This window comes from Eschrichtius robustus, chromosome 1 (assembly GCF_028021215.1).
Source record: "Eschrichtius robustus isolate mEscRob2 chromosome 1, mEscRob2.pri, whole genome shotgun sequence".
In the NCBI taxonomy this organism is placed as follows: domain Eukaryota; kingdom Metazoa; phylum Chordata; class Mammalia; order Artiodactyla; family Eschrichtiidae; genus Eschrichtius; species Eschrichtius robustus.
This window is the reverse complement of record NC_090824.1, coordinates 165,157,976-165,183,900: the sequence shown is the minus strand read 5'-3', so window position 1 is coordinate 165,183,900 and position 25,925 is coordinate 165,157,976. Positions and strand designations below refer to the sequence as shown.

Genomic DNA, 25,925 nt, shown 5'->3' with positions numbered 1-25,925 from the left:
CCTTGAGTTCCTGGCTCTTTCTTCTCTACCTAACCTCCATCTGTGGTGTTCCTCAGGCCTGGGTTCCTATCCCCTACTCTACCCTCATCTGTTCCTGTATCTTTTTTTTTTTTTTTCTTAATTTATTTTTTATACAGCAGGTTCTTATTAGTTATCTATTTTATACATATTAGTGTATATATGTCAATCCCAATCTCCCAATTCATCCCACCACTACCACTCCCCCCACATGTCATTTTTAAACATCAGATTTTTAATGTCAGTTGTTAGATGTTATCCATCTCTTAAAGAAAAAAAAATTAAGACCTACAGGTCAGATACCACACCACTAGGTTACCTGCTCTGTGACAATTCTGTCCCTCTGAAATTAATGCAAAAACCATAGACCTGGGTGGTCTTTTTCAAACTGAGATCCATAGAGGTCCAGTATTTTTGAATTTTCTATGCTGAGTTTCCATTGCAGACATAATCTAAAAAATTAATCTAAGCATGTTGAGGCTCATCTGAGGGTGGGGACACATTATAGCCAAAGGATGTCCCTGTTCTCTTTTGTATTTACGTTGATGATTGTGTTCAAGTCGACGGATCACCCAAAGTGATTGGGTTTTCCTTTCAAGGAAATCTTTCTCAAACCAGGGTGCAAGTTCTCAGGTTTTGAGTGTTACTGCAAGGGAACATTCCTAGGGGGTTCTCTTCCTTTGTCAAACATGTCCAACCTCAATTTTTTATACCTTTTTAATCACAAAATTATTCTATTAAATGATTTAACATGAGCAACTTTAATGAGTAATGCAAATTACTGTTTCAAACTAACACTTTATTGATTAGTGTTCGTATTGATAGACAGGTATTCATGTTCACATTACAGTATGCATTTCACCCAAATGTAGAGGGAGGGGAATCAATGTGTGTGTGTTTGTGTAGGTGAAATTGAACACCTAAACATATGCATCCCCCAAGGCTGAATCCTGCAGACTCCTCTGCTCTGAAAAGTGAAAAAAGGAAAAGGTTTCCACAGGAAAATAAAGTTTCTCTGTAGAAGACAAAAGTAAAGGTGAGGTCTTCTGTCTCATTAGTGAAGTTCTTCAAAGAAAAACAAGAAGGGCAATGACCCACCAGACATAGAAGAAGGTGGTCGCTTATTAAATAAGTGTGAGTCTTGGACTTCCATTCCCCAATCCTTTCCATTTATTAAAATTGCCCCCAACCTTCAAAGTATCCCAGTATTGTTAGCCACTCCCCCTGAGTGGTCCTTCATCATTATTTAAAAAGAATATTTATCATGTTTTAACCATCAAAGTATTATACTGTTATTTGCAGAAAACCTGGAAAATATATTTAAAAGAAAATATGAAACATCCATAATTCTACAATCCAAAGATAACCACTGTTAACAGCTTGGGGTATTTCTTGATGTTTTTCTTTCTGTCCACATATGAACAAAATTGGAGACTTGTATGATTTTGTGACCTAATCTTTCAACTTATGGATATAATATTAATGCGTCCTATGTTATTTTGAAAGTGTATATGTAATAAAAATTTTGTAATATTCCATCTTAGAAATCCCATAATTTGCTCAACCATTTCCTTATGGTTTAATATTTAGATTGGTCCTGGTTTTCACATGTTATAAACAATGATGAGATCAATGTACTTTTGCATAAACCTTTTTTTTAAACTTAAAATATTCCCTCGATTAATTCTTAGAAAAGACATTAGCTGGGTCTAAAAGTAAACATATTTTTGAGGCTCCTAATAAAGGTTTCAAAACTGCTTACCAAAGCATTGCACTTACTGTTATTCAATAGCATCACATAAGCCTAATCTTTCCCATCACAATCACCAGCACTGGGTTTTCATACTTTTTTAAGTAAAGCTGGTGGGTGATGCTATTTGGTCATTGCTTGGATTTACATTTTATTGATTATAAGGGAAGTTGAATCTTTCCATATGACTTAACGGGTCTTTTGCTTTCCTTTTAGAAGAATAAATTATTTTCCTTAACCATCTATTTTCCTTACAAAGTATTTTATACAATAAGTATTTTAACATAATTTGTATTATATATTTTCCTTTAACTTTTCATTTGAATGATTTTCAATAAATATACATTTTAAGCCTTCTAAGTAGTCAAAGTCATCAATACACTTCATTTTCCATTCATTATGAGTTTCTCCATCAGAAATTTGAGAAACATCTATTTTTACAGTCTTATTATATTTTTATGGTTTAATTTTTATTTAACTCTCCAGTCCATATGGAATTTATTTTGCCATATGGAAAGGACTTTTAACTTCCTCTAAATAGTTAACCAATTGTTCTAATACCACTTGTTGACTATATTAAATGTTTACATTTACTGAAAGTATTTGAGGCTATATGTTTACTCCTCAATATAGATTACAGTTAATTATGATTTTTGAGATAGTATTCTCTTTTTTGTTATTTCCTACAAAGTGTGTAATTACACTTCTCATTTCCTCTTTGATCAATCATTGCTTTAGGAGAATATTTTTAAATTTCTAAGTGTTTATAGTTTTTTGGCTTAAAACATCTTTTCTTAATGTTTATTTGGATTACTTAGACTCAGAGAACATGGGCTATATTCATCTCCATATCTTCATTTTTTCTATATCTACATTTCCTAAATTCTAAAATGCTGCTTCCCACTTTTTGTTTGAAATCAGAATGCAATACAATCAACATAGATATTAGTGATATTTTTGGATTTTTTTCACAAAAGCTTTTAGTAAATCAAACATGTCTTATAGCATATATTTAATTTCTTCTTCTCTTCCACCTGATCTCGTCTGTCATTTGTGAGTACATAGGTTAGCTCTCTGAGATGTGTATAACATAGCTACAATCTCCTTCTCATCGATTTTATTTCCCTGTCCTTTTCCTCTGTTACTGAATTTCTGAAATTTGTTTTCACTGATTCAATTTTCTGCTGAATCCAGAATGCGTAATACCTCCTGCATCTTGATCTCCTTTGAAACTATGCTTTTCCTCTTTTTTAGTCTTTGTTCACCTCAGCCTGCTATGCCGCCTGATGGTCTAAGCGAGTTTCAGAGAGGTAATGACTGAAAAACAAACCAGTCAGTGTGCTGTATTTCTTAGGTTTCTTGTTGCAAATCTATTTTGGAGGGAGGCAGTATCTAAGAGTGTTAAGAGAATTGGAGGTTCCCTTCCTCTCAAACTGAAGAACATTTTTTCGGTTCTGTGACATCCCTTGCTTATACTTTTTTAAAGAGAGTAATCCATCTAGAATTAGATTAAAACCGAGCAGGAGCTAAACGAGGGTATGTTGTGGTGGGGGGGGGCGGTGTCTCTCAGAGATCTGTAGGGAAAGACACCTTATTCACCCCAATCCTTTACTAAGAAATCTCTGAGTCTGAGTCACCAGCAGGTGCATATGGGGCAAAATGACCGAGGGGTCCCAACACCACTAAATGCTCATGAGCATTAGAGTATGCCAGGTATTTAATGATATTGATGATCAGATGAATTCTGGTGTTTGTTTGTTTGTTTTTGGCCTCACATCGCAGCATATGGGATCTTAGTTCCCTGACCAGGGATCAAACCCACGCCCCCTGCCAGAGTCTTAACCACTGGACCGCCAGGGAATTCCTGAATTCTGGTCGTTTAAAACAAGATTTCCTGCACTGTGTGGCAAGAGGGAGGCCTAAGAGAGAGATGCAGAGCATCGCTACAAGATCACACATGGCAGACCAAAATGAAACTTCAAGGCAACCTCTGATAGCTCTGCCAAATGGGTCAGCTTTGCTAACTTAAGAAGTACTTATGCTCCTAAATAAATTGCAACATTTATATATATATCGATGTATCTATATCAATATATATAACTAAACTGTATAGAAAAAAGACTTCCTATACTCTTCATCTGAACCTGGGAAAGAACAAAAGGATTTCTGCATTTATTTTTTAGGCTTCTTATTCTAATATTCTGCAATAAAATTTGGCAAGTTTAATGAAGTATTTTTTAACTTAAAAACTGTGACTATTTTGTCTTAAAACTAAGAGAAAATAAGCTTTTAAAATATTTCCGCTCAGAATTTACCCCAAGTTCATGGCGTTAATAAATCCACGTCTTAAAATGGGTTGAATTTGGGATACTTGTGTTCTAAGAGCACTATCCTGTAATGGGGCAGGAAATTAAGCTGCTCCAAGTTAGGACATAAAATAGACTCAACTTGTAAAATATGTTAATGGTACCACAGTTTCACTTGCAATTGCAGGGCATACTTAGTGTTATTAAAATATTTTAGTGCTGAACGCAGTCATACAGAATGCAATTCTTATCTTTGTAAATGCTGGAACTCCAAAATACCTTTTGTCACCAACCTCTAAATCAATACTTCTCAAACATGTTCTGGTTTCAGAATGTGTGAAACATCATGGGATGCTTTTACAAAGCCCCATGGAATACTAATAAATTAAACTTTAGTTTATTGTACATATAATTTTGGACTAATGAAAACTATTTTATGTCATATTTTAGTCTGGCAAAGAGGTCAGGAGACAAACACTAAAGAACCATCTATAGAATAAACATCTAATTGAAAAATATTTTTCTAATCAAGTTCTTTCTTGTGAATTTGATATTTTTAAATTTGCATTATTTAATTTTAGGTATGCAACCTAGTATGGGAAAAAATGAACTCTTCCCTTGAGAAAGACTAGGTTTGATGAGGTCATTAATTTTTCCAAGCTGCAACTTCCTTATTAATAATATGAAATGATACTAGCCACCTCATAGGAATGTTGTTTCATTTTGTTGTTGTGTAATTGTTACCCTTTTACTTTTTATTATGGAAATTTTCAAATACACATAAAGGTAGAATAGTAAAACAAACCCCAAGGATCCCTCATTCCGCCCCACAATCAGCAACCCAAGTTCAATTCTAATCCATCCACCACCCACCTACTCCCCATTATCTTGAAGCAAATGCAAAATATCATGTCATTTTATCAGTAAACATTGTCATGTACCTCTACAAAAGACACTCTTTTTAAACATAATCACAATGCTGTTTTCACATCTTAAAATTTAGCAATTGACAATAAAATATTAATTTTCCAATTTTCTTATGTCATAAATGGTATTGTCATTTGGGGTTTCTTGTTTGTTTAAATCAGGATCCAAATAAGGTCCACATATTGCAACTGGTTGATATATCTTCTACATCTCCTTTCATCTTTTTGGTCCCCGTCTAGTCTTTTTTTTTTTTTTTTTTTCTTTAACAATGTATTTGTCGAAGAAACTGTGTTGTTTGTCCTGTAAAGTTTCCTCCTTTCTGGATTCTGGTGTTGCAGACCCATGGATGAGTTTAACGTTTCTCTGTACCTGTTTCTCTGTTACTTCTTATAAATGGGCAGTTGGATCTACAGCCTTGATTTTTTGTTGTTGCTGTTTTAGCCGCGGGTGCGGCTTGCTGGATTTAGTTCCCCGACCGACCTGGAATGGAACCTGGGCCCCTCAGTGAAAGCGCCGTGCTCTAACCACTGGACTGCCAGGGAATTCCCTAGAGCCTTTATTTTTTAGGGAGGTGGTGGGAAGCACAGATGGTACTGTGCTCTTCCAGCATGCGACGCATCACGTTTGGTTGTCTCTCTTCTTGTGATATTCGCAGCTGTTGATATTCAATGCCTAGAACCATCAAATTCATTAGGGGTTGCACAGTGATGACAGTCTCATTCTGTCACCCCGTCTTTATTTACTAGCAGGAATATTTCTGTTAAGACAAAATCTCCTCCTCTACTATTTGGTCACAGTCATATAGAGAAGGCAGGATAAATGTTTGGCGTTTTTTCTCCCCTTATTGTTTTCCAGTGTCATGAGTTGATACCCTAACACCTGCCAACATTGACTAATACATTCTAGTGTCATTGTTGACTTAGGAATTTAAATATAGTTGATATATATATATCCTTTGCAGTTTTTATTCTTACTGATGCTCAGATTGTCCCAGTTTATGCTCGTAAGCGTCTCTACAAGTTGGCTGAGCCCTTTTGATCGGACTATTAGTCTGGACAGCTTCCTTACTACCTGGTAATTACATGATGTCCCAGGTTAATTTTGCTTATTTCCACCCTCCATAGACCTGGAATAAGCCATTTTTCCATGGAGTTCTGGTTCCTTTTAAGTAGAAAATGGTATTTAGAGACCATAATCTGGACATTAGGTAAGTTGCTAGTAAGTTGGCCATTTGGTCACCATTTTTAGCACTTTTCAGTGAATGGAGCGTGAAAATATGTTCCATTTTGTTTTTGTTTAAGATGAAACACCTCAGGAGTTTTTACGGATACTTACAGTTCAATTTTAGGACTATAGGGTTTTTACTTAATTTCTTCTCTCTTATATTTGTATCCCCTCGCTCCTTCACTGAGAATCTGGGTTCTCAAGAATGCCAGAAATAAAAATTAGATTATCCATCTGTATTGTTCATTTGCTTTATCCCACATTACCTCCATAGAAGTCTCAGAATAGCATTGCCAATGCTACCATCAACAATGTGATCCCTACAAAAAGTTTTATGATTTTATTTTTAGTTCTTTTTGGCGTTGGATATACCCACTTACAGTCAAATCAATATGTCTTAAAGTTACTTGGAATAATTCTTCTCTATGTGGTTACTGCCCTCAGCTGAAAACACAGATTTTTTTCAGTTGTGTTTTTTTTTTTTTTATTTTTAGGGATCGTACTTTTTAAATCTAATTTTGTTTTAGAGTTTTGTAAATTATTTGCTTGATTCCAAATTCAAATGTATACAGAGAAGCTTAGCTTCTATCCCTCGCCCCTATACCTTATTCTCTCCCACTTTTTTTTTTCAACTCTTCACAAATTTCATCCCAACTTGTACAGGGGCCACGCTAATCCTTCCCATATTGTCAGTTTTAGTATATGTGCTGCACATAGCACACACAGAGGATTTTTTTTTTTTTTGAGGAGTAACTGTAGTTATAACTCACATGTAATATCTGATACAGTGCCTGTATACGGAGGCTGCTTAATAAAGGCAGCTATGATCTTAGTTTTATTTGAACTAGAAAAAGCTTCCTCTTCCCTAGCTTTCGAGATTGGAATTGCAGGAGTTATTTTGGATGCAATACTACTTCACATCATTACATCCCACACCCAGCACAATGTCTGGCATGCTGCAGAGATTCAATCAACATTTATTGAGGGAATGAATGAATGACTGTTCCTTATCCTACTGCTGCTACCAGCACAGATGTCAAATATGAAACGCCTAAGTTCACAGCATTATAATCTTTCATGGGAATGGTGTGTTGAGGATTAGGTTTTTATAGAGAGCATAGTTGTATTTAATGTATATATTTAATATATCATAGCTCTATTCAATACACATGTATTTTCATGTAGCGGAAACCTAATTCAAAGGCAAATTTTTGAGTCAAAAATCTTGCCTTTTTCTAATGAGACAGGAAAAATTTCTCAACCATTTTAAACTTGGCAGAATTAAAAACTTGTCAGTGTTACATCCCGGAGGGAAGAGGTTAAGAGAAGGATGCACTCAAAGGGACTAGGAGTTCTGTCCTTGTTGGTGGTCTGCCACATGGAAAAAGTTGAGAATTGAAAGCAGAGCAGCCAGTGTCCAAAAACAGAGAACAATCTGATTCTCCAACCAAGCCTTGGGCTAACAGTGTTTGGAAGAAAGAACATATTTCCCCACAGCTGCAGGTAGAAAGTAAAAAATAGAAAGGAATATACACACACATGCACACCAGAAAGAAATCAGGATAGACTCTTTGCTATAATCAAGGATGAATAACATTTTTGAAGCATTTATTCCATTCCTTAAAGAAAACTCAGCAATAAAGGTATAGTTAGAATTTCTCCAAGTCTTGTCACTGCTGGAAGTCGGCCTTCTATCCACTCGGTGTCCATGGGAGACACAGAGAAGTTACACAGGCTCGCTCTAGAATTGCTCTTATTCTAGTAGAAGAGATAAGACATCCACATAAATAATTACAAACCCAGATGAAGCCTTGGGGCCCTAAGTAAGAATGAGCTGCTCCTCTCCAAAGAACAGAAAGAAAGCGCTTCACCCTGAGGAACTTCTCTCAAAGCTACCTGGAGGAGATGCTGTCTAAGCCGGGCACTGCAGGAAACACAGACATTCAGTGAGGAGCTTGGCCGGCCAAGGGCCTGGCACAGGCAAAGGCTGGAAAGGACCTGAAGTCCATTTTGGCCAGAGCACTGGGCACACAAAAAGAAATGGGGGATAAGGGACCAAGCTATGTAGGGACTTGAATGCCAGTCAGGAATGAGCTATTTCAGAGAAGTAAACCAATGGGACCCACTTAAGGTTTTTGACAAGGGACGGAACCTTCAACAAGCAAACGTTCATTGTGCGCCTACCACGTGCCAGGCCATGAAGTCAGATCTGAGCCTGTGGTGATGAAAAGACACAGTCCCTACCCCAAAGAGGCTCAGAGCCCAGTGGAGAGTCAGAGGAGGAAATAATCCCTGTGCTGGGAGCAGAAGAGGGGGAATTAATGTCAGAACCTCGAAGGAGAGGTTAAAGTCCTCTTTAAGGACTTGGTAACATCCTTAATGAGTTAGATCCAGTTCTGGAAAGAGGGGTGTCTGTTATGTTATGTACTTTAATTTCCACATAACTCAAATGTATTCCTGAAAGCAGCCACATATTACGAACTTTTAGAAGTGGAAACCTGTCCAAAACGATTGTGCATTTGTGCATGTGCAGAATGACGAATGTAATTGAAACGGTTTCTGGGAAGAGGCAATATTAAAAGCCATCCGTCACTGTCCTGGGCTATCACTGCCAACCCTGGGGACGTGGGGCTCATCAAAAGTGCTCCAAACCTCAGATCCTGGATCATGTTTTCTTGAAATAGTTCATGATGCAGCATCTCCACGGGATTTGCTGTTTGGATAAATAAGTCGCCCAGAACAGCACTAGCAATTCAAACTGACCAGGCGCACTCTCTCTTCACACCCACTCCTCTCTCCTCGCTCCCTCCTGCCACCCAGGAAGGTTAGTGATAGCCTGCTTGAGAGGCAGATAATGCTACAAGAAAAAAGCTCCCAGGATGCTAAAGAAAGGAAGCAAGCAAGCAGACCTAATCTCACCTGGGTGGGCAGGAAAGGTGAGGATGCTATCAGGGGACTTCCTTGAGGAAGTAATAGTTGAGCTGAAGGATGAACAAGGGTTCAACAGAGATGCCAGGTGAGGGGAGGGAGTGGGGTGATAAGGAGCAGAGAAGGATGTTCCAAGCAACTGGGACAATCTGTGCAAAGACGGCAGATGGAGAAGACCCAAGTGAATGGACACATGAAAGCTTCATTAATAAAACCAGACCTGGAAATTCACTGGAAGGCAATGCCGAGAGAATGTCCAAATGGGACATCCCTAACACCTACACCCTTGTCCCCCACTTGCCCTTGGAATGTCCCACCAAGCACCGTAGCCAGCAGCACCTCGACCTCAGGGCCACTGATCTCCATTGGTAACTCCAGCCCAAGAGTGCACAGAAAAGTCCGGCCTGGAAAGTTGGGTGATCAACTGTTCCAGTTTGCCTGGATTATCTCAGTCCCAAGAAAACTAGGACAGTTGGCCACCTACGAAAGTTGACATGAGGCTCATATTACAAGAATCATAAAAGGTAAGATAGAGAATAACACTATAGACACTTTCAAGGTACTTCTCCAACCGGCCTCAGGCATCCACGTGCCAGAACCATTTCTGAAGAATGCCTTCACTACCCAAAGACCACACCCAAGAAAACACAGTGCAGACTGATGAAGCTTCAAACATGAGCAGGCAAAAGCATCCATGGAATGACCCAAACCTCACAGAGCCTTAGCCCATCAGGAACCTCTTTGCAAGCATGCCTGTAGTTTTGTGATGTAGGCCAGAATTGGCCCAACAGAAAGGAACATTTCCAAACTCGAAATAAGCCAATCAAAACATAATGCTTAAAATCCCTCATGATAGGGAAAAAATTCCATTATTGCCTCGACATCTAGCCCTTCCAACTTCAGCTTGGAGAAAATCAGCAAAGTCCTTTCTTGCCTGACATGGCTCTCTCTCGGCCGGCCAGCAAATCAACTCACCTTTGTTTTGTAGCTCTCTCAATCTCTGTCGTCCTTGACAAGAGAAAGAAATAACATGCTTCCAGTGAGTCTTCCACCTGCCATTTACTCCCCACCCTCATAGCAAGCCTGCAAGGCGAGCTTCCTGGCCCTAGCCCAGCATTGGCCCAAGATAGCAAGACACCAATAAAACCCACTCCCTTTGCTATGCCTGAAGAAGAGAGACCACAACAGAATGCAAGCCCTGGCATTCATTTAAGAGAAACACGCATTTCGGAGCAGAGCGGGGGTGGGGGGGGGCCCACTTGCTTTCTTTCATCCAAGGATTGAGGGTGACACAGTAGAATGACTGGAAGTGACCTAGTCTCAAAGTGCTTGAAGACCCGGAACATCTCTGGGCAGGGACTGGCCAGATCTCAGAGAGAAGAGAAGTCTGGGCACAGCCAGCAAGGGCCCTGTCTCTCAGCAATCCTGACTGCAGTGAGGGACGTGTAGGGGATACTGCATCTGGGACCGTTTTGAACTTCACCAGCTTGTATCTACCATTTAACCCACCTGATGAAAGTGATTTGAAAAATGACACGGTATCCCAAAAATGAGTCAAGGGAGACAGCGTTAGAAGAGGAGAATGTTTGCATGTTTCAGAGGCTGGAACTGACTCTCCATCTAACAGACCTAATTCTTTTATGCTTGAGAGCGAGCTGATGTGTGAAACGCTCGATGATAAAGAAATTCAGACTCCACGTGTGCCAAAGTCGATCAGAACAGCACGTACGGTGGCGTGCGCAGTGTTCGTGTATTTGCAGCGTGCCTGAACTAGGAATCGAGGACAAGTCATTCCAATCAGTGTGTTCCTGTCTTCTCCTAACAGACCATGAGCTCGCCTCCTCATTAGATCGCTAAATCTTTGGAATATCGAAGGAGCGTAACTACATTTGACCAACATTACTCACTAACAAAGGAATGAACTATTCAAACTCAAATGGCTCGCTGCTTAAACACATTTTACACATAGGCCAGAAACAACACAGAAAACTCTCCTATGTGGAGAATATGTGATCTAGATCCCCAAAGACAATGACAATACCCTATATGTCCGAGGGCTAAGGCCATTTCCCTTCACTAGAAACTTCAAAAGTTGGTATATACTTCCCAAGTTAAAAACTATTACATAAATAACTTGGAAACATCAAGTGATATTTCTGAGGCCTGCCAACAGTTTAACCACAATGAAGCTCCCGGCCAAGATATTCATGAAAAGTTCGGAAGAAGTTACTTTGAGAAAGATGGACTCACAGCAAACAGATTTCTTGTCCTTAGAAAGAATGCATAAATCAATAATTAAATAAGGAAGAGGAAAATTTGGTTTGTCATAATCGTTGAAGAAAAAAAGACATTTAAAAGAAGTTTAGAAAGAAGACTACACAAAGCCTTCATTATTAATATATTATTGTTACGACTCGTATTAAAAATTCATTTAAACATTGCTCTCATACTTTTCCTTCCCGCAGATTAGATGTAAAAATGTCTTAACTGAGCTTCAGGGCAAAGAACAGGCACTTGGCTTTGCTACTGCCTGGCTGTGTGATCTTGGGTAAGACACTGTTCCTCTCTGGGGCTCAGACTCCTCACCTGAAAAAACAGAGTCCCTAAACTTCCTTCCAACTCTGTCATGCTACAATTCCAGATGCCTGTCAGGGCTGGGCCACACATCCAGCCCTCTACCTCCCTGGTGATGGAAACAGTAAAGAAAATACAAATTGGAGAGGCGTTTTGAAACGAGAAATCACACAAGTAAGCAGTCAACGGCATCCAGGGGAGGAAAGCAAAGAATCAACTATGACTCCATTGATGACGTCGTAAGGCCTTAGGATCCTGACAAACACAGAATTTTACAAACATAGCATTTTACAGACGTAGAATGATTTGCACCAAACCCTGGATTTGACTTCAGGAAAGGAAGTGAAATTCTTGAAAAGGATGCCCGTCTAAGGTGAGGGGGGGTGTGGAAGTAGGAGATACTGGAAGTCAGATTTTTAAGAGCTAAAAGGAGGAGGAGGAAGCAGCAGGAGACAATAAGAATTTGGAAATCAAGGTCGCTGAAAGCAACGGTAGATCAGAGTATAGCTAACAGCAATGTTAACTTGAAAAAACATCTTGAATCCACTTAAACGTGGGCAGAAAGAGACAAAACAAATGCCAGATCAGCCAGGGGCTCCTTACCTGGAGTTACAGGGGAGACAGAAGGTAACAGGGGAGAAAGGATGATGGGTATAGACAGTATAAAAGGACCTCTGCGACATGAAATCAAGGTCGTTCTCTTCCAAATGTCCGCAAGCTTATGTCAGAATTTACCCTAGGTTAGTTTTAGGAAAGTCAGAACCTACCACTAAATGAACACCCAGCCTTATCCCACATGCCTGGAATTCAAGTTAATGCTTTGGGTGTTTTTTGTTTTTGTTTTTGTTTTTGTTTTTCAGCCTTTTGGTGCTTTGTAGCCTAAGGTGGCAAGGTAGACATTACATCAACATGTGCACACGAAAAGACAATCCTTGGACCACAGGAAAATGCACATGGGCATGAATTTCTAAGTGTGCTTAACCCCCTTTATCCCACCACGGCTGCCCATAAGGAGGAAGCACATTATAGCCAATCCACAAAATCTGGGAAGATGTACCTTCCACATTTCCCTGCACCTAACAAATGCTAAAAAAATAAGACACAAAAAGAAAAGAATATTTGTGCAAAACAAAGAGTTCCCCTAACTTTTAAAAAAAAAAAAAAAAAAAGAAAAGAAATGACTTTCAACAGAGAAACACGAATCCTGGGACAGACTTTTAAGTCAGTCCCATGACAACCCATGAAGCCCCACGTCTAAAGCTTCAGTGAGCTGAAGGGCAGGATGGGAAGACTCGCCATCCTCTTTCCCAGAAAGAGACTTAGGCAGACACTGAGCAGCTCTCAGTTCTGCCTCATCAGCGATGGGAGAAAGAACAAACTGCAGAATTCAAGACTCCACTTCCTAGAACCGGCCAACACTTAGCTGCTTGCCTGTGAACAGGTCCTCTGGGGGACAAAACTCTAAAACCACCATGAGGAATGACCAAAGAATCTACCCCAGAGGCTGGCTGCCTAACAAGGCTTTCCACCACAAGCTCCTTAGCAAGTCATCCCAAACTAACACATTTTAACTACCTTGTACCACGGATGCAACCGAATGTCAGAACGCTTTCATTCCAAGGATCTGCTGATTACATGGGAAGTCGGTGCCATTTTCATCTCCGCTACCACGTTTCACCCAGAACTTGAAAACAATGTCATTCCTACTGTGATAATAATTCTCCCTATAAATGCTATCAGAATGGTTAATTCCTAATTCCCGAAGGAGTTAAGAATGAGCTGATGAAGCAACCCATGAATATGAAATCATTCCCTTGGATCTACTAATGTCTCCAAAGCCCTATTCACCGTAACAGTGGAACCAGGATTTTTGGGAAAAGAGATAATTTTCTAGGCGATTCTTCTGAGAGAAGCAACTGGATGTATCTCAGAGTCGGGGAGCCTGAGGTGTGGAGTGTAAGTTTTAGTTTTTTTCACATAACCATCCGGGTGTCCTTGAGTAAGTCATTTGCATATTCAGAGGCTCTGTTTCCTTGACTTGTAAAATGAGGCATTTGAGCCAAAGTCTCCACCAGTTGTAAAATTCTATGATTCTCTAAGTAACAGTTTACTGCATTGCTGGCAAGCCTGCCTCGATAATCAGAATGATCCAATTAACACTCTGCAATGTAGAATAATCATTTTGTAGTTTCGAAAAATAGACTATTTTGGGGGGAAGGATTTTGGATCATGAAATACGGTCGCTTTGTTTTTCAAGACAAATGAGGCATCTGTGGTCCAAAGATGTTGGATAACTTTGTTAAATTGCAAGCCAATTAGTGGCAGAAGCAATACGAAGGCTGTCTGACTAGTCCTGTGTGCACTGAACCGCACGGCTACCCAGTTGGCTTCAGAACGGCTTACTTCACTAGAAGCCACCTCAGTCCCCTGTATAATCCACAGCGTGCCTTTTATGTGACTCATTAAACACAGCCTATATCACAGCTGTGCTTTACTGGCCTCAGGGTTATTAGTTTTCCAGACACCTAATCCAGGAGACATTTGAAGAGTGACCTGAAGGTCTTCATGAAAATACACCAGAATAAAATACTTTTAAAAGTCCTACAGGCTATATAAAAAAATAAAATTCAAAAAAAAAAACAATTTACTGTATAACACAGGGAACAATATTCAATATTTTGTAATAACGTATAGTGGAAAATAACCTGAAAAAAATAATAAGATATAGACACCTGAATCACTTTACTGTACACCTAAAACTAACACAATATTGTAAATCAACTATACTTCAATAAAAATGTTCTTAAATTAAAAAAAAAAAAAAAGTCCTACAGGGGTCGTCGAAGAGAGCAAACACATCATCTGCTTGCTTCCCATTTTATCAAATGAGTATTTGATAGGTAGAAAGTTCCTAGTGAACCCAGTTTTGACCCAACAACTTCAGTAACCAGACAGCAGCGCCCGCAGCATAAGCACTTTTGTCACTCTGATTTCAGGCTGTTGGGACAGTAGGACAGTGCCTTTGGCACATACTCGCAAACTCCACAGGTAGGTGTACTTAAGCGACATGACAGCACAGACACTGACTGCCCTGGGTGGCAACTCATACAGACCTATACCTATTTCTGATCATGCAATGCCAGCATCTGCTGGGATGGAACAAAGGCTACTCTGGAAAACCGCCTCCACCACACTCCCGGTATGGAATCTTTGGAGGGGCTGCCCTGAAAACCTTTGAGGGACAACCTGGGAACGTCTGTGCAAGAGCAATGCTGCATGCCACCCAATATGCTGCGATCTGTTCCAACATGAGACAGTTCGTTCCAAAGAGCGCAACAGACAGACATTAAACCCTGAATTATGTTGGATCCAGCAACTTGGTTGAACCCTTCAGACATCATGATGTGTGAAAGAAGCCAAACACAAATGAGTGTGTGCTGTATGATTCCATTTATATAAAAAATAAAAGTAAAAACCAAAACGAATCTATAAGAGTGATAGAAGTCAGGATGGTGGTTACTTCTTGGGTGAGGGATATTGACCAGAAGGGTCCCAAGGAGCTTCCTAGGGTGCTGGGAATGTTTAATTGCTGGATCTGGGTGGTGGCTACAGAGGTGTAAAGTTATTTAAAAACTTACCAAGTTCTACACTTCAGATATGGGTGTACTTTACTATATGCTTGTTATACCTTAATAAAAAATTGAACATATTGTGTGAGGTCCTTTGATATTAATGGAGAATATGCTTCTTCCTTTTCTTTAGCATAAGAATATCTGAGATTCTCTGAATTGAGTCTTTGCAAATAATACTACTAGCAATAACAATAGCTAGATTAAGGGCTTATATGCTCCAGAACCTGTGCAGGGAGACATATGAATTATCTCCTTTAATCCTTAAAACATTTCCGTGAGGTTGACACCATCATATATTTCACAGATGACAAAACTGAGGCACAGAGAAGTGAAGTAACTTGTCGGAAGTCACACAGCAAATAAAACATCAGAAATGGAGTTCAAATCCAAAGCAGTCTGACTCCTGAGTCTATGTTCTTAGATGTTCTTCACATTTTATGGTATGTTACAGGATAGGGGGAGTTTTCAAACTGAGTCATATTTGATCTAACTTCTCCCCTGAGCCTAAGAAGCTCCCTGATATGACAGTGCAGTCTGCACACTCAGCATTAAGAGAAAAGAGAATCAAGGCTTGGGCTGATGGGTTAACAGTCTCTAGATGATTACATTCTTGAGATTCATTCAACAGATACACCTAGTTTGGTACAAAGGCCTATTTTCTTTGCCTTTAGTAGCAGAGGGTAGGTGCTATTATTGGCTTGTTATAGTTTGACCTTGTTCCTTTCCCTTAAAAGAAATACACAGTGGGGGCCAACACAGAATGTTTTCATATGCTATTCACTGGGGCTCTCTGGAACACTGTGTCCCAGGACAAAATTTCCACGGCGTGCCACACACTTTTAACATCTGCTTTAGGCCTTTTGGAAAGACTAAAGGGGCTTACTTTCCTCTTTTGCTAGCTTTTATATTGTTATTATATTAAATATCATTTATCTGCAGAACCTGGAGAAGGCATCAACCACTCTTTAATTAAAAAACACGGAGCTCGTGATTTTCCAGACACTCTCTTCTATCCTTCACTGCCTCCTCAGTTAGTTTCTCTGAAGCTCTCATATGAAAACCTGTTAGAGCATTAATTTCTTGATTAAAAGGAGCCATAAATCATAGGCCCTCTAAAAATCCATCAGGGAGAAGGTCAAAAGGCAATGTGATGGTTTAGGCCCTCTTAGCAACCAGGCTCAAATGCCTGTCCAAAGGACTAACTGGGGTCTATAACATGAATATCGAATCATCTTCCACCCCACCCCTGCTCCCTGTAATAACTATTTGTGGACTCGCTATTCAGGGAACTTAAATGATCGATGTTGACAATTTTGATAAAAAAAAAAAAAAACTGGTCTCATCCCACCCCTGCCCCTGACTACCTGGATAGCATCCTGCTCACAGCTGGGTGCACTGGTTCACAGCCTGCCCCTCACCCCAATCCCAGCTCCAGAGCTCAATGTACCAAGCACAGGTCACTCAGTAGACGCTGAGGATCAAAATCAATGGTGCCTCCCCCTGAGCTGGGATACAGAGCACCCTGCAATAGATGTCTCTACCCGCCCTCCATGCTCCATCGTTCATCAACCAGTTATGCTGCCGGAGACTTTAATCCTCCTCCCAGCCTCATCTGCACTCTGCCCACCTCCAAGCCAGCCCCAGAGTCGCGTACCACTCCCTGCTGTCACATCTTACATCTACCCATGCTGGCAGACTGACCTTCCCAGAGCCGCTCCTTCCGAGCAATATCTTTCACCCCCTAACTAGGCCCTGCGCAACTCAAGCCAGAACTCACCAGCCTTGACCACACAGATCAGGACAGCACAGCGGACCTCGGCCCCTGGGCCATCTTCCTCCACCCCGTCATGTCCCATGAGAAGACATTCTTGCCCCATTCCTCACCCACACTTGGCCCCTTAGGTGCCAAGGTCTACCAGATCTTTCCGCGTCACTCATCATCCTAAATCCTAGCCCAGTTTGCACCACTGCCTCAGAAGTTCAGGCCCTATCAGCTAGAAACCTCTGCCTTTGGCAAAATTGACATTCTCTGTTTCAAACGAGTTGTGAGTGATTTCAAAGACATATGTCATCTTCCGTGCTGTTAGGGCATCAATGTGAATCGAGAATGGAGGGTCACAGTCGCGAGTGTGCGGTTTCTCCATCTCAGCCAAGCACGGCCTCACTCTCCAGTCGGGTTTCGTGCAGTGATTTAAACACACACGCCTGTGCACACACACGCGCCCTCACACAGAGGCATGCATATGTTTTCCCTTTCTGGAAAATGGGCTTTGAAAAGAAAAGTTTTGGTGCTGGTAAAAGAAATAAAGTAAGAGCTAAGAGGGCAAAGAAAGTAAAGCTTAATCAGAAAACAGAACTTTTGGATAACTTCAGAATTACATGATAAATTTGGCGGTAGCTGAAATGAACGAATTTAAATATTTATATTAATATGGAAATATTTCTGATGAAAATAAGAGAATGTGTCACTCAAGGCAATGCCCCAACGAGAGCGAGAACTGCACACTGTGCAGGAAGCTACATGCAAGCATGAGCAGCCCAGGGTCTTGGGGTCCTTCCTGGTGTAATGGGTCTATTATATAAGTGGTGCCAAGGAGGAAATATAATTATTTTGAAGTTATTTTTGAGAAACTGTTTCCTGCCCATTGGCAAATGGCAAAGCCAAAAATAGGCTCTTTAATGAAGTTCTTACCTGGTCGTCATAGCGGTACGTGAGGAACTGCTCCCCTGTTGTATCTTCCAGAAAACTTCCCTGAGGGGAGAGTGCAAACTCAGGAAGGAAATAGGCCCCAGGAGACTTCTCTGCCGTGGTCTGAAAGGCAAGATCACTTGGTTACAAATAAGGCCCCAGTAAGGACTCCCAACAGGCAGTCTCTGAAAAGGGTGAGTCCAAGAGAATCCACCCACCAAAAGGCTGTACCAAGAAAAGGGAAGTGCCTATTTACAATAGCCTAGACGTGGAAACAACCTAAATGTCCCTTGACAGACGAATGGATAAAGAAGATGTGGTACATATACACAATGGAATATTACTCAGCCATAAAAAAGAATGAAATAATGCCATTTGCATTATTTCAAATGGCATTAGACCTAGAGATTATCATACTAAGTGAAGTAAGTCAAACAGAGAAAGACAAATACCATATGATATCACTTATATGTGGAATCTAAAATACAACACAAGTAAACCTATCTGTGAAACAGAAACAGACTCAAAAGACATAGAGAACAGACTTGTGGTTGCCAAGGGGGAGGGGAGTGGGGGAAGGATGGATTGGGAGTTTGGGATTAGCAGATGCAAACTAGTATATATAGGATGGATAAACAACAAGGTCCTACTGTATAGCGCAGAGAACTGTATTCAATATCCTGTGATACACCATAATGGAAAAGAATATAAAAAAGAATGCATATATATGTGTATATATACACATATCTGTATATATGTATATACAGATATGTGTATATATACACATATATATCTGTATATATATATATGTATAACTGAGTCACTTTGCTGCACAGCAGAAATTAACACAACATTGTAAATCAACTATACTTCAATAAAAATTTTTTTAAAAAAGGGAAGTGCCCTCTCTTGGCAAAGGCCATGTGAGACACACCAGGTATCTGTGTTGAGGGGCTGTTAGACCAGGATAGCACCCTGGGCCACCTCAAATCAGCTCACACAGTATTTACTCCCTGACACCTGTTCCTTCCTCCGGCCCACAACCTTCCAGCAATGCAGCCACAGTGAGGTTAACTTGCTTAAGTTCTGTTGTTACAAATCCATTGTTTCTAGGATGTACTTTCTTTCTCTTTCCTTTTCTTTCTTTCTTTCTGTTTTTGATTGTTTGGTGAAAGAGTGAGAAACAAACTTATTTTTTCCATACTATAACAGAAGTGCATGTTCCTTCCAGAAACTTTAGAAAATTTAGATGAGTGCAAAATAAAATAAAAACCGCCCATAAATACTCCAACCTATAATAACCACTTTTAATTGTTTTGATGTATTTCCTTTGAGACTTTTTTCTCATAATGCTTTGTATGTTTATATTAAAAAATCCAAGATTCAATAAACATGGATTTTGCAGAAAGACTCCACTGGATTCAAGGAAAGCTCACGCCCTGGCATCTGAATCCGTAGACGTAAGCCCCATTTGTCGGGGTCAAGGGGAGACAGGAAGGACATCATCTGTTGGAGAATATGGCTTGGACACAATGGCCCAATGGACTTGCTACCAACACTTGCCACGCCCCCATCCAAGGGATGTTGGAGCATGTAGAGGGCTTATTCGGATCACTGCCTTGACTGGTTCAAGGAGGAACGAGATAAAGGAGATGGAACCCCCAGTGCTTAGCCCCACATGATCAAAAACACGGGTCCATGATTCTGCCCCCAACAGGGTACCTCACTCCCCCTGCTCCAGAAGGAGTGAGCAAGAAACAGAGTGAGAGGCCACGGGTGTAACTTCGAGGAAATCATTTTCTGCAAATAGGAGGAGTGGGGAATAAAAGTACCCCTCTAACACCTCTGCCCCACCGGGGGTCACAATTCCAAACTGCAGCAGGAACTGCGGTTAAAGCAAAAACAGCCATTTGAATGCTACACGTTAAAAAAAAGAAATCAAGACGTGATAGCTTTGTTAAGGCACTTCGAACAGATAAGTCTGTGTTTTGGTGAGCCCTACCCTGTTCAAAGAATTTCAAGATTTTCTCATTAAATTTCATTCACATGAGGGGCTCAGCAACAAGCGAGAGACAGGAATCTTCCCAGAGCCCTGCAGCCCCAGATCTCCTTTGCCCTCCTTCTGAATGGCCTGCTTGAGGCCCAGTGACTCCTACCTGAGTGCGGGAAATTGGAAAAACGCCTGTGGATGTTCTATCTGCTACACTGTGAAGCCACCCTTGACACGTGTCTGTCACCCCAGTGTTCAGACCACCACCGGGTGCTCTGTGGAGGTTTTCTCTGTTATGTCACCTTCCTGTGGGGAGGCTCTGCTCTAAAAGTTAGCATGGTCACCCTGAGGTCCACAGCAAAGCCACGATGTCAAGAGCCTGGAAAGGAGGTCTGATCAGGCCCAGGCAAGGGCACAGAATACATCTGTCAGACCTGGCCGGCCAGCTCTCTGATAAGTGCTGGAGATTGTTCCTAAGTGACCTTGGGAGGAAAAGGAAGGGGAGCTAATGCCACAGCCTCTGCAGACAACCGGACTCTCACACGCTTTAGCAGTGTTCTATGGGGCTCTGCATGAAATATCAGAAAAAGCAAAAAGTCTTCCTGGTAGTAAAGCTTTCCAGCCCTCAGTATTCATTAGTGTGGGAAAAAAACAGCAGACACTTATGACTTTATTATAACTATAGCTGATTACCTTCCACTTTGTGAGCCACTGTTCCAAACTTTACATTGTATTTATCAGGGTTTAAAAAGGTGAGGCGGGAATAAAAACTTTCACGTGAAAATAAGAGGTGAATTTGATAGTCAAATGTATGTCTCTGTATGTTTCCTAGGAAGTTTGAGTATGTGTAAAAGTATCGCTCTTCTCACCAAGGATAAAAACACATCTAGGTAAACCTCAGGGCCAAATTTTATATAACCGCTGGTAAAGAATGGATTCTATCTTAACGTAATTCATAGACACTGATTACCAAAATGCTTAGCGAAATATCGATAAAAGTTAGTTGTTGTTGTTGTTTGCCTCTATTGGCTTCAGAGATGGTAGAATCATAGTTTTAAAGGCCTGAAGAGGCCTTAGAAGTCATCCAGGTCAAACTCCTTTCTTTAGAAATGAGTAAACTAAGGCTCTGAAAGTGAAGAGACTTGCCAAACACCACAGAGCAGGAGCCAGGGCTGGAACATGTTACTGGCCATGTGCAAAGACACAGTTAGATCGTTTTACCAAACAGTGGGGGCTGGGAGCAGCCTAGGATCAACACCTGAAATCAGCTCCCTGAATACACAGGGCCTCCCAGTATGATGCTTATCTTCAGTTGACCATACATTCAACACATATTTATTGAGCACCTACTACATGCCTGAAACTGTTCTAAGTGCTATGAATACAATGACGTACAAGGAAGATAAGGTCCCTCTTTTCATGAAGGTTATACTCTAGTGGGAAGAGATACATAATAAAATAAGCAAACAAATTCATAAACAAGAAAATTAAAGCTCTAAGTGCTATAAAGGAAATAAACAGGGGGATATGAGAATAAGGTTGGGAGAGGGTTGTTTAACTTTAGATAAGAAGATGAGGAAGGTGTACCTGAGAAGACAAGGTTTAAGCTAATACCTAACAGGTAAGAAGGAACCAGTCACTCAAAGAGCCAAGGATGAACATTCATGATGAAAAGAAAGCAAGTACAAAAGCCCTAAGGTGGGAAGCAGGTCAGTGGGACTGCAGATCACAAAGGAAGTCAGTGCGGCTGGATCCAGTGTGAACAAGGAAGAGAGTGCATGAAATGGAAATAAGAGAGAAAGGAGGAGCTGGGACATTCAAAGCCTTACAGGTCATGGCAAGGAGTTGAAGAACTATAGATTTCAGTTAACACTGACTGCTTTGTGGAGGATAGGTTAGGAGGATGCAAGATGGAATCATATAGATCCATTAGAAGGCCATTGCACTAATCCAGTTGAGAAGGGATGATTCCTTTGACTGGGAGGACGGCCGTGGTGAAGGGGAGAGGTAGATAGACTAGAAGTTACTGACAGGTGAGAAAAAGCAAGGAATCAAGGATGACTTCCAGGTTTGGGCTTGAGCAACAGGCTACAAAAGATTCAGTATGAGGGACTTCCGTGGCGGTCCACTGGGTAAGACTCTGCGCTCCCAATGCAGGGGGCCCAGGTTCGATCCCTGGTCAGGGAACTAGATCCCACTTGCATGCTGCAACTAAGAGTCCACATGCCACAACTAAAAGTCTGCATGCCGCAACTAAAGATCCCGCATGCTGCAACAAAGATCCCGCATGCCGCAACTAAGACCCAGCGCAGCTTAAATAAATAAATAAGAGATGTTAAGTAGTAAGAAGAAAAGTTCTTTAAGGAAAAAAAAAAAAGATTCAATGGGTGGGTTGCCCTGAGGCAGGAAGGGATCTGCTGGGGAGGGGCAGAGAGTTTGGGTCTGTTTGGGTCACATGAAGTCTGAGATGTGTATGAGACATCCATCCATGTGGAAAGCTTGAGCTGGCTGTTCAATATGCAAGTCTGGAGCTCATAAGGGAGGTCTAAGGCTAAAGACAGAAATTTGGAAGACATCGTTTTCATTTCCTACACATATATATTTACAGCATCATACTGGAAAGGACCCTCCCTAGAGAATGAGTTTGGCGGACAAGACGGCTTTGTCTGGAGCCCTCAATAATTTTAATATCTGAGGACTTCCCTGGTGGCACAGTGGTTAAGAATCCACCTGCCAGTGCAGGGGACACGGGTTTGATCCCTGGTCCGGGAAGATCCCACGTGCCGCGGAGCACCTAAGCCCGTGCACCACAACTACTGAGGCTGCGTGCCACAACTACTGAAGCCCACGTGCCACAACTACTGAAGCCCGTGTGCCTAGAGCCCGTGCTCCACAACAAGAGAAGCCACCACAATGAGAAGCCTGCGCACCGCAACAAAGAGTAGCCCCCGCTTGCCGCAACTAGAGAAAGCCCGTGCACAGAAACAAAGACCCAACACAGCCAAAATAAATAAATAAAATTAAAAATTAAAAAAATAAATGTCTAATATCTGAACGTGAGTAGAAGAGGAATAGCAAGCAAAAGAGACTAAAAATGATAATCAATTAGAGTAGAATGAAGGAAAAAAAAGACAAATATTGGGTCATGGAATGATTCAGCATCAGAGTGACCAATGGTCTTGAATGCTGCTAAGAGACTGAGATGAGGCCAGAGACGTGTCCACTGGATCTGACAGCAAGGAGGTCACTGTTGACCTTGACAAGAGTAGTTACGGTGATGCAGCAGGGACAACTGTCATGGCTTTGAGAGGTGAATGGGAGAAGAGGAAGTAGAGACCGTGATGAGAGACTCAGAAACGTGAGTTTCTGAGTCTATGTGCATGACTGTGGAAGATGCTGCAGGAGAAATTCCTGCTCCAAAGTAGGGGTTTAGCTGGAGTAGACTCCAGAGCAGACTACTCTACTCCAAAGTAGACTCATAGCTGGAGGGAAACGTGGAATCGCAGGTAGAATTTTTAAAGATAGGAGACACTGGAGCAGGTTTGTTTGCTTACAGGGATCATCCAGTAGCAAGAGAGAGAATGGAGAAGACAGAAGAGGTAACTACAGGTGCAAAACCCCTGAGAAGAAAGAGGAGTGGGATCCATATTGATTGCAGAGGCTCTGGCTTTTGTCCAGATGAGGGCCCTTGGCCCACATAGGCCTTCATCAGGCCATGCTCCCTAGCAGACTTGGAGCCTCCATCTCCCCTGCGCCTACTCCTTGGATACCCTTCTGCGAGGTCCCAGGGACTCCCGGTCCCAAGATCATCCATTTGTCTCTATCACCCTCTCCAACCACCCCCACCCACCCCGGCCCCATTCAGCTTTCTCACCTCTGAGCTGGCTCTCTTTCCTGGGCTCTGCTGCAGCTGCAGCCACCCTACTGCTGAAAGAAAAGTGCAGCCACATTTCGTACCAAGTTGCTGCCTTCTGTGGCGAGGGGGGACTGTCCTAAGCCTCTGTAAACAGAGTATTTGTCTGTTGTGCTTCTTTTATTTTTATTTTTTTAATTCTCTTCGAACTACCAGAATTTTTTTTGTATTTTGGCTGTGTTGCTGCACTCAGGCTTTCTCTAGTTGCGGCGAGCGGGGGCTACTCTTCGTTGCGGTGCGCAGGCTTATCATTGTGGGGCTTCTCTTGTTGCAGAGCATGGGCTCTAAGCACATGGGCTTTTTATCAGAATCCTTACTCCTGAGTCAATTTTTCAGTCATTTGGGAGTCGAGGCTACAGCCTGGTGCCATCCAAGTCCTTTCCCTCTATAGTGGCGAGGGTGCACCACCATGCTTGTTTGAAGAGCCGTCCTGCAGCATCCCATGATCGTGAAAGCTCAGTGCTGGGAGGGAACGTCTCAGTCATTTAATCCAGCCTGTCCACCTCAGCAATCCTGCCAGATGCCCTGCAGCCTCTGCTTGAATACCGTTAGTGACGGGGAGCTCACTCTCTTACAAGGCAAAAGGGGTCTGTCAGAATCTAGGAAGTTCAGAGATACCAACCTAGTCTGAAGTGGCCCATTGCTCCCCAAGGGTGGAATGAGGTACCTTTCCTCTGTCATCCTCCCCCACGTCCTTCCCCTGCCTTTCCCTCTCCCTAGAGGGAACTGAATTCTAGAATCTGAACAGAGTGGGATTTGGGAAGGGACAAATATTTGAGTCACAGAGCTATATAACTGGAAGAAGTTTTAGAGACAGTCTAATCCCAACCCCTACCTTGGAGCAGGAATTTCTCCTGCAGCATCTTCCACAGTCATGCACATAGACTCAATAGAGGCCCTTTGAAGAGAAAACTGGGAAGGAAGGAAACTCAAGTTTATTGAGCATCTACTGTGAGCTAGGATTTGTGAACACTGCCTCTATCTGTCCTCATCGCTACGCTGTGAGGTATGTGTCACCAGCCTCTTTTCACACAGGAAGAAACCAAGACACAGGACATCAGGACATTTAACTAGGGACACACAAAGTCCCAGCTGCTGAGCAAACGTTCACCCCCATCCCAGTCCCCCAGCTCCCTCAGTGGAAAACAGTCTTGGAAAAACTGGACCTTCCTTGAAGGAGAAATGGCTAAGTTGACTCATGGCTTCAGAAAGCAAGCACCCCGGGCAGCAAAGAACACGCGCTGACATTCTCACCACCTGGGGGTTGACTTCCTAAATGTCAGGGAGACTCGGTGTCAGGCGGTTCCTCACAGGACAGGGTGACCAAAGGCTTCAGGCCCCTTCAGCAGCAAGAGTTGACGGCAGGGTTGGGGGAGGGAGGTCGGACCAGGAAGTGTGCAATCTTCCCAGGGCGCAGATCCAGGGCTGAGGAGAGCAACTGCCAAAATGCATCATCCCACCAGCCACTGTCCACAGCTGCCGAATCGCTGTCCACAGCTGCCAAGTCACCGGGGACAGGGTCAGAAGGAATCCAGACGGCCCCTCCAGGGACCTGAGGATGCAGTTGATCCACCTCCCCCTCCAGCTGAAGGCTTTGACTTTGGCAGGAGGAAGTAAGTATGGGATGGGGGTTCAAGGACAGGATTTCAGCATCCTAGCCCCCATCTACACCCTGGAAAGGATAGAGAATGTCTATCAAGACTTGGCTGATGGCATGGAAGGAGAAACAAGTGGAGGAGAAGTGGGTGTTCCTATATAGAGAACAGAACCCAATACTCCTCGAAGGTTGAGCAGTCACCATTAAAAAGAATACAATGGGATTCTCATTGAATTTCAACAAGCCAGTTTAAACCCTTCTCCCAGCCTTGTCTGAGCGCTACAGGTGGACGTTCGTCTCTCTCCAGAGTGTGAGCACAGCCAAACACCACACCACTGACCTCTACAGAACTGTGGTCAATAAAGATCACTAAGTTC

At 41.9% G+C, this 25,925-nt stretch overlaps 1 protein-coding gene across 10 annotated transcripts in view; it reads right to left on the bottom strand.

Annotated features, from left to right (window-relative positions):
- ADAMTSL3 (ADAMTS like 3) overlaps positions 1 to 25,925 on the bottom strand; it is a 365,276-nt gene that overhangs the window by 281,673 nt on the left and 57,678 nt on the right. For all 10 annotated transcript variants that reach the window (XR_011075723.1, XM_068558758.1, XM_068558696.1 and 7 more), the window contains one exon: positions 18,052 to 18,171. Coding sequence is in view for 9 of the 10 variants with exons in the window: in XM_068558758.1 (XP_068414859.1) it covers positions 18,052 to 18,171 (120 nt within the window). In the remaining variant the exon portion in view is untranslated. The remainder of the gene's footprint in view (positions 1 to 18,051; positions 18,172 to 25,925) is intronic.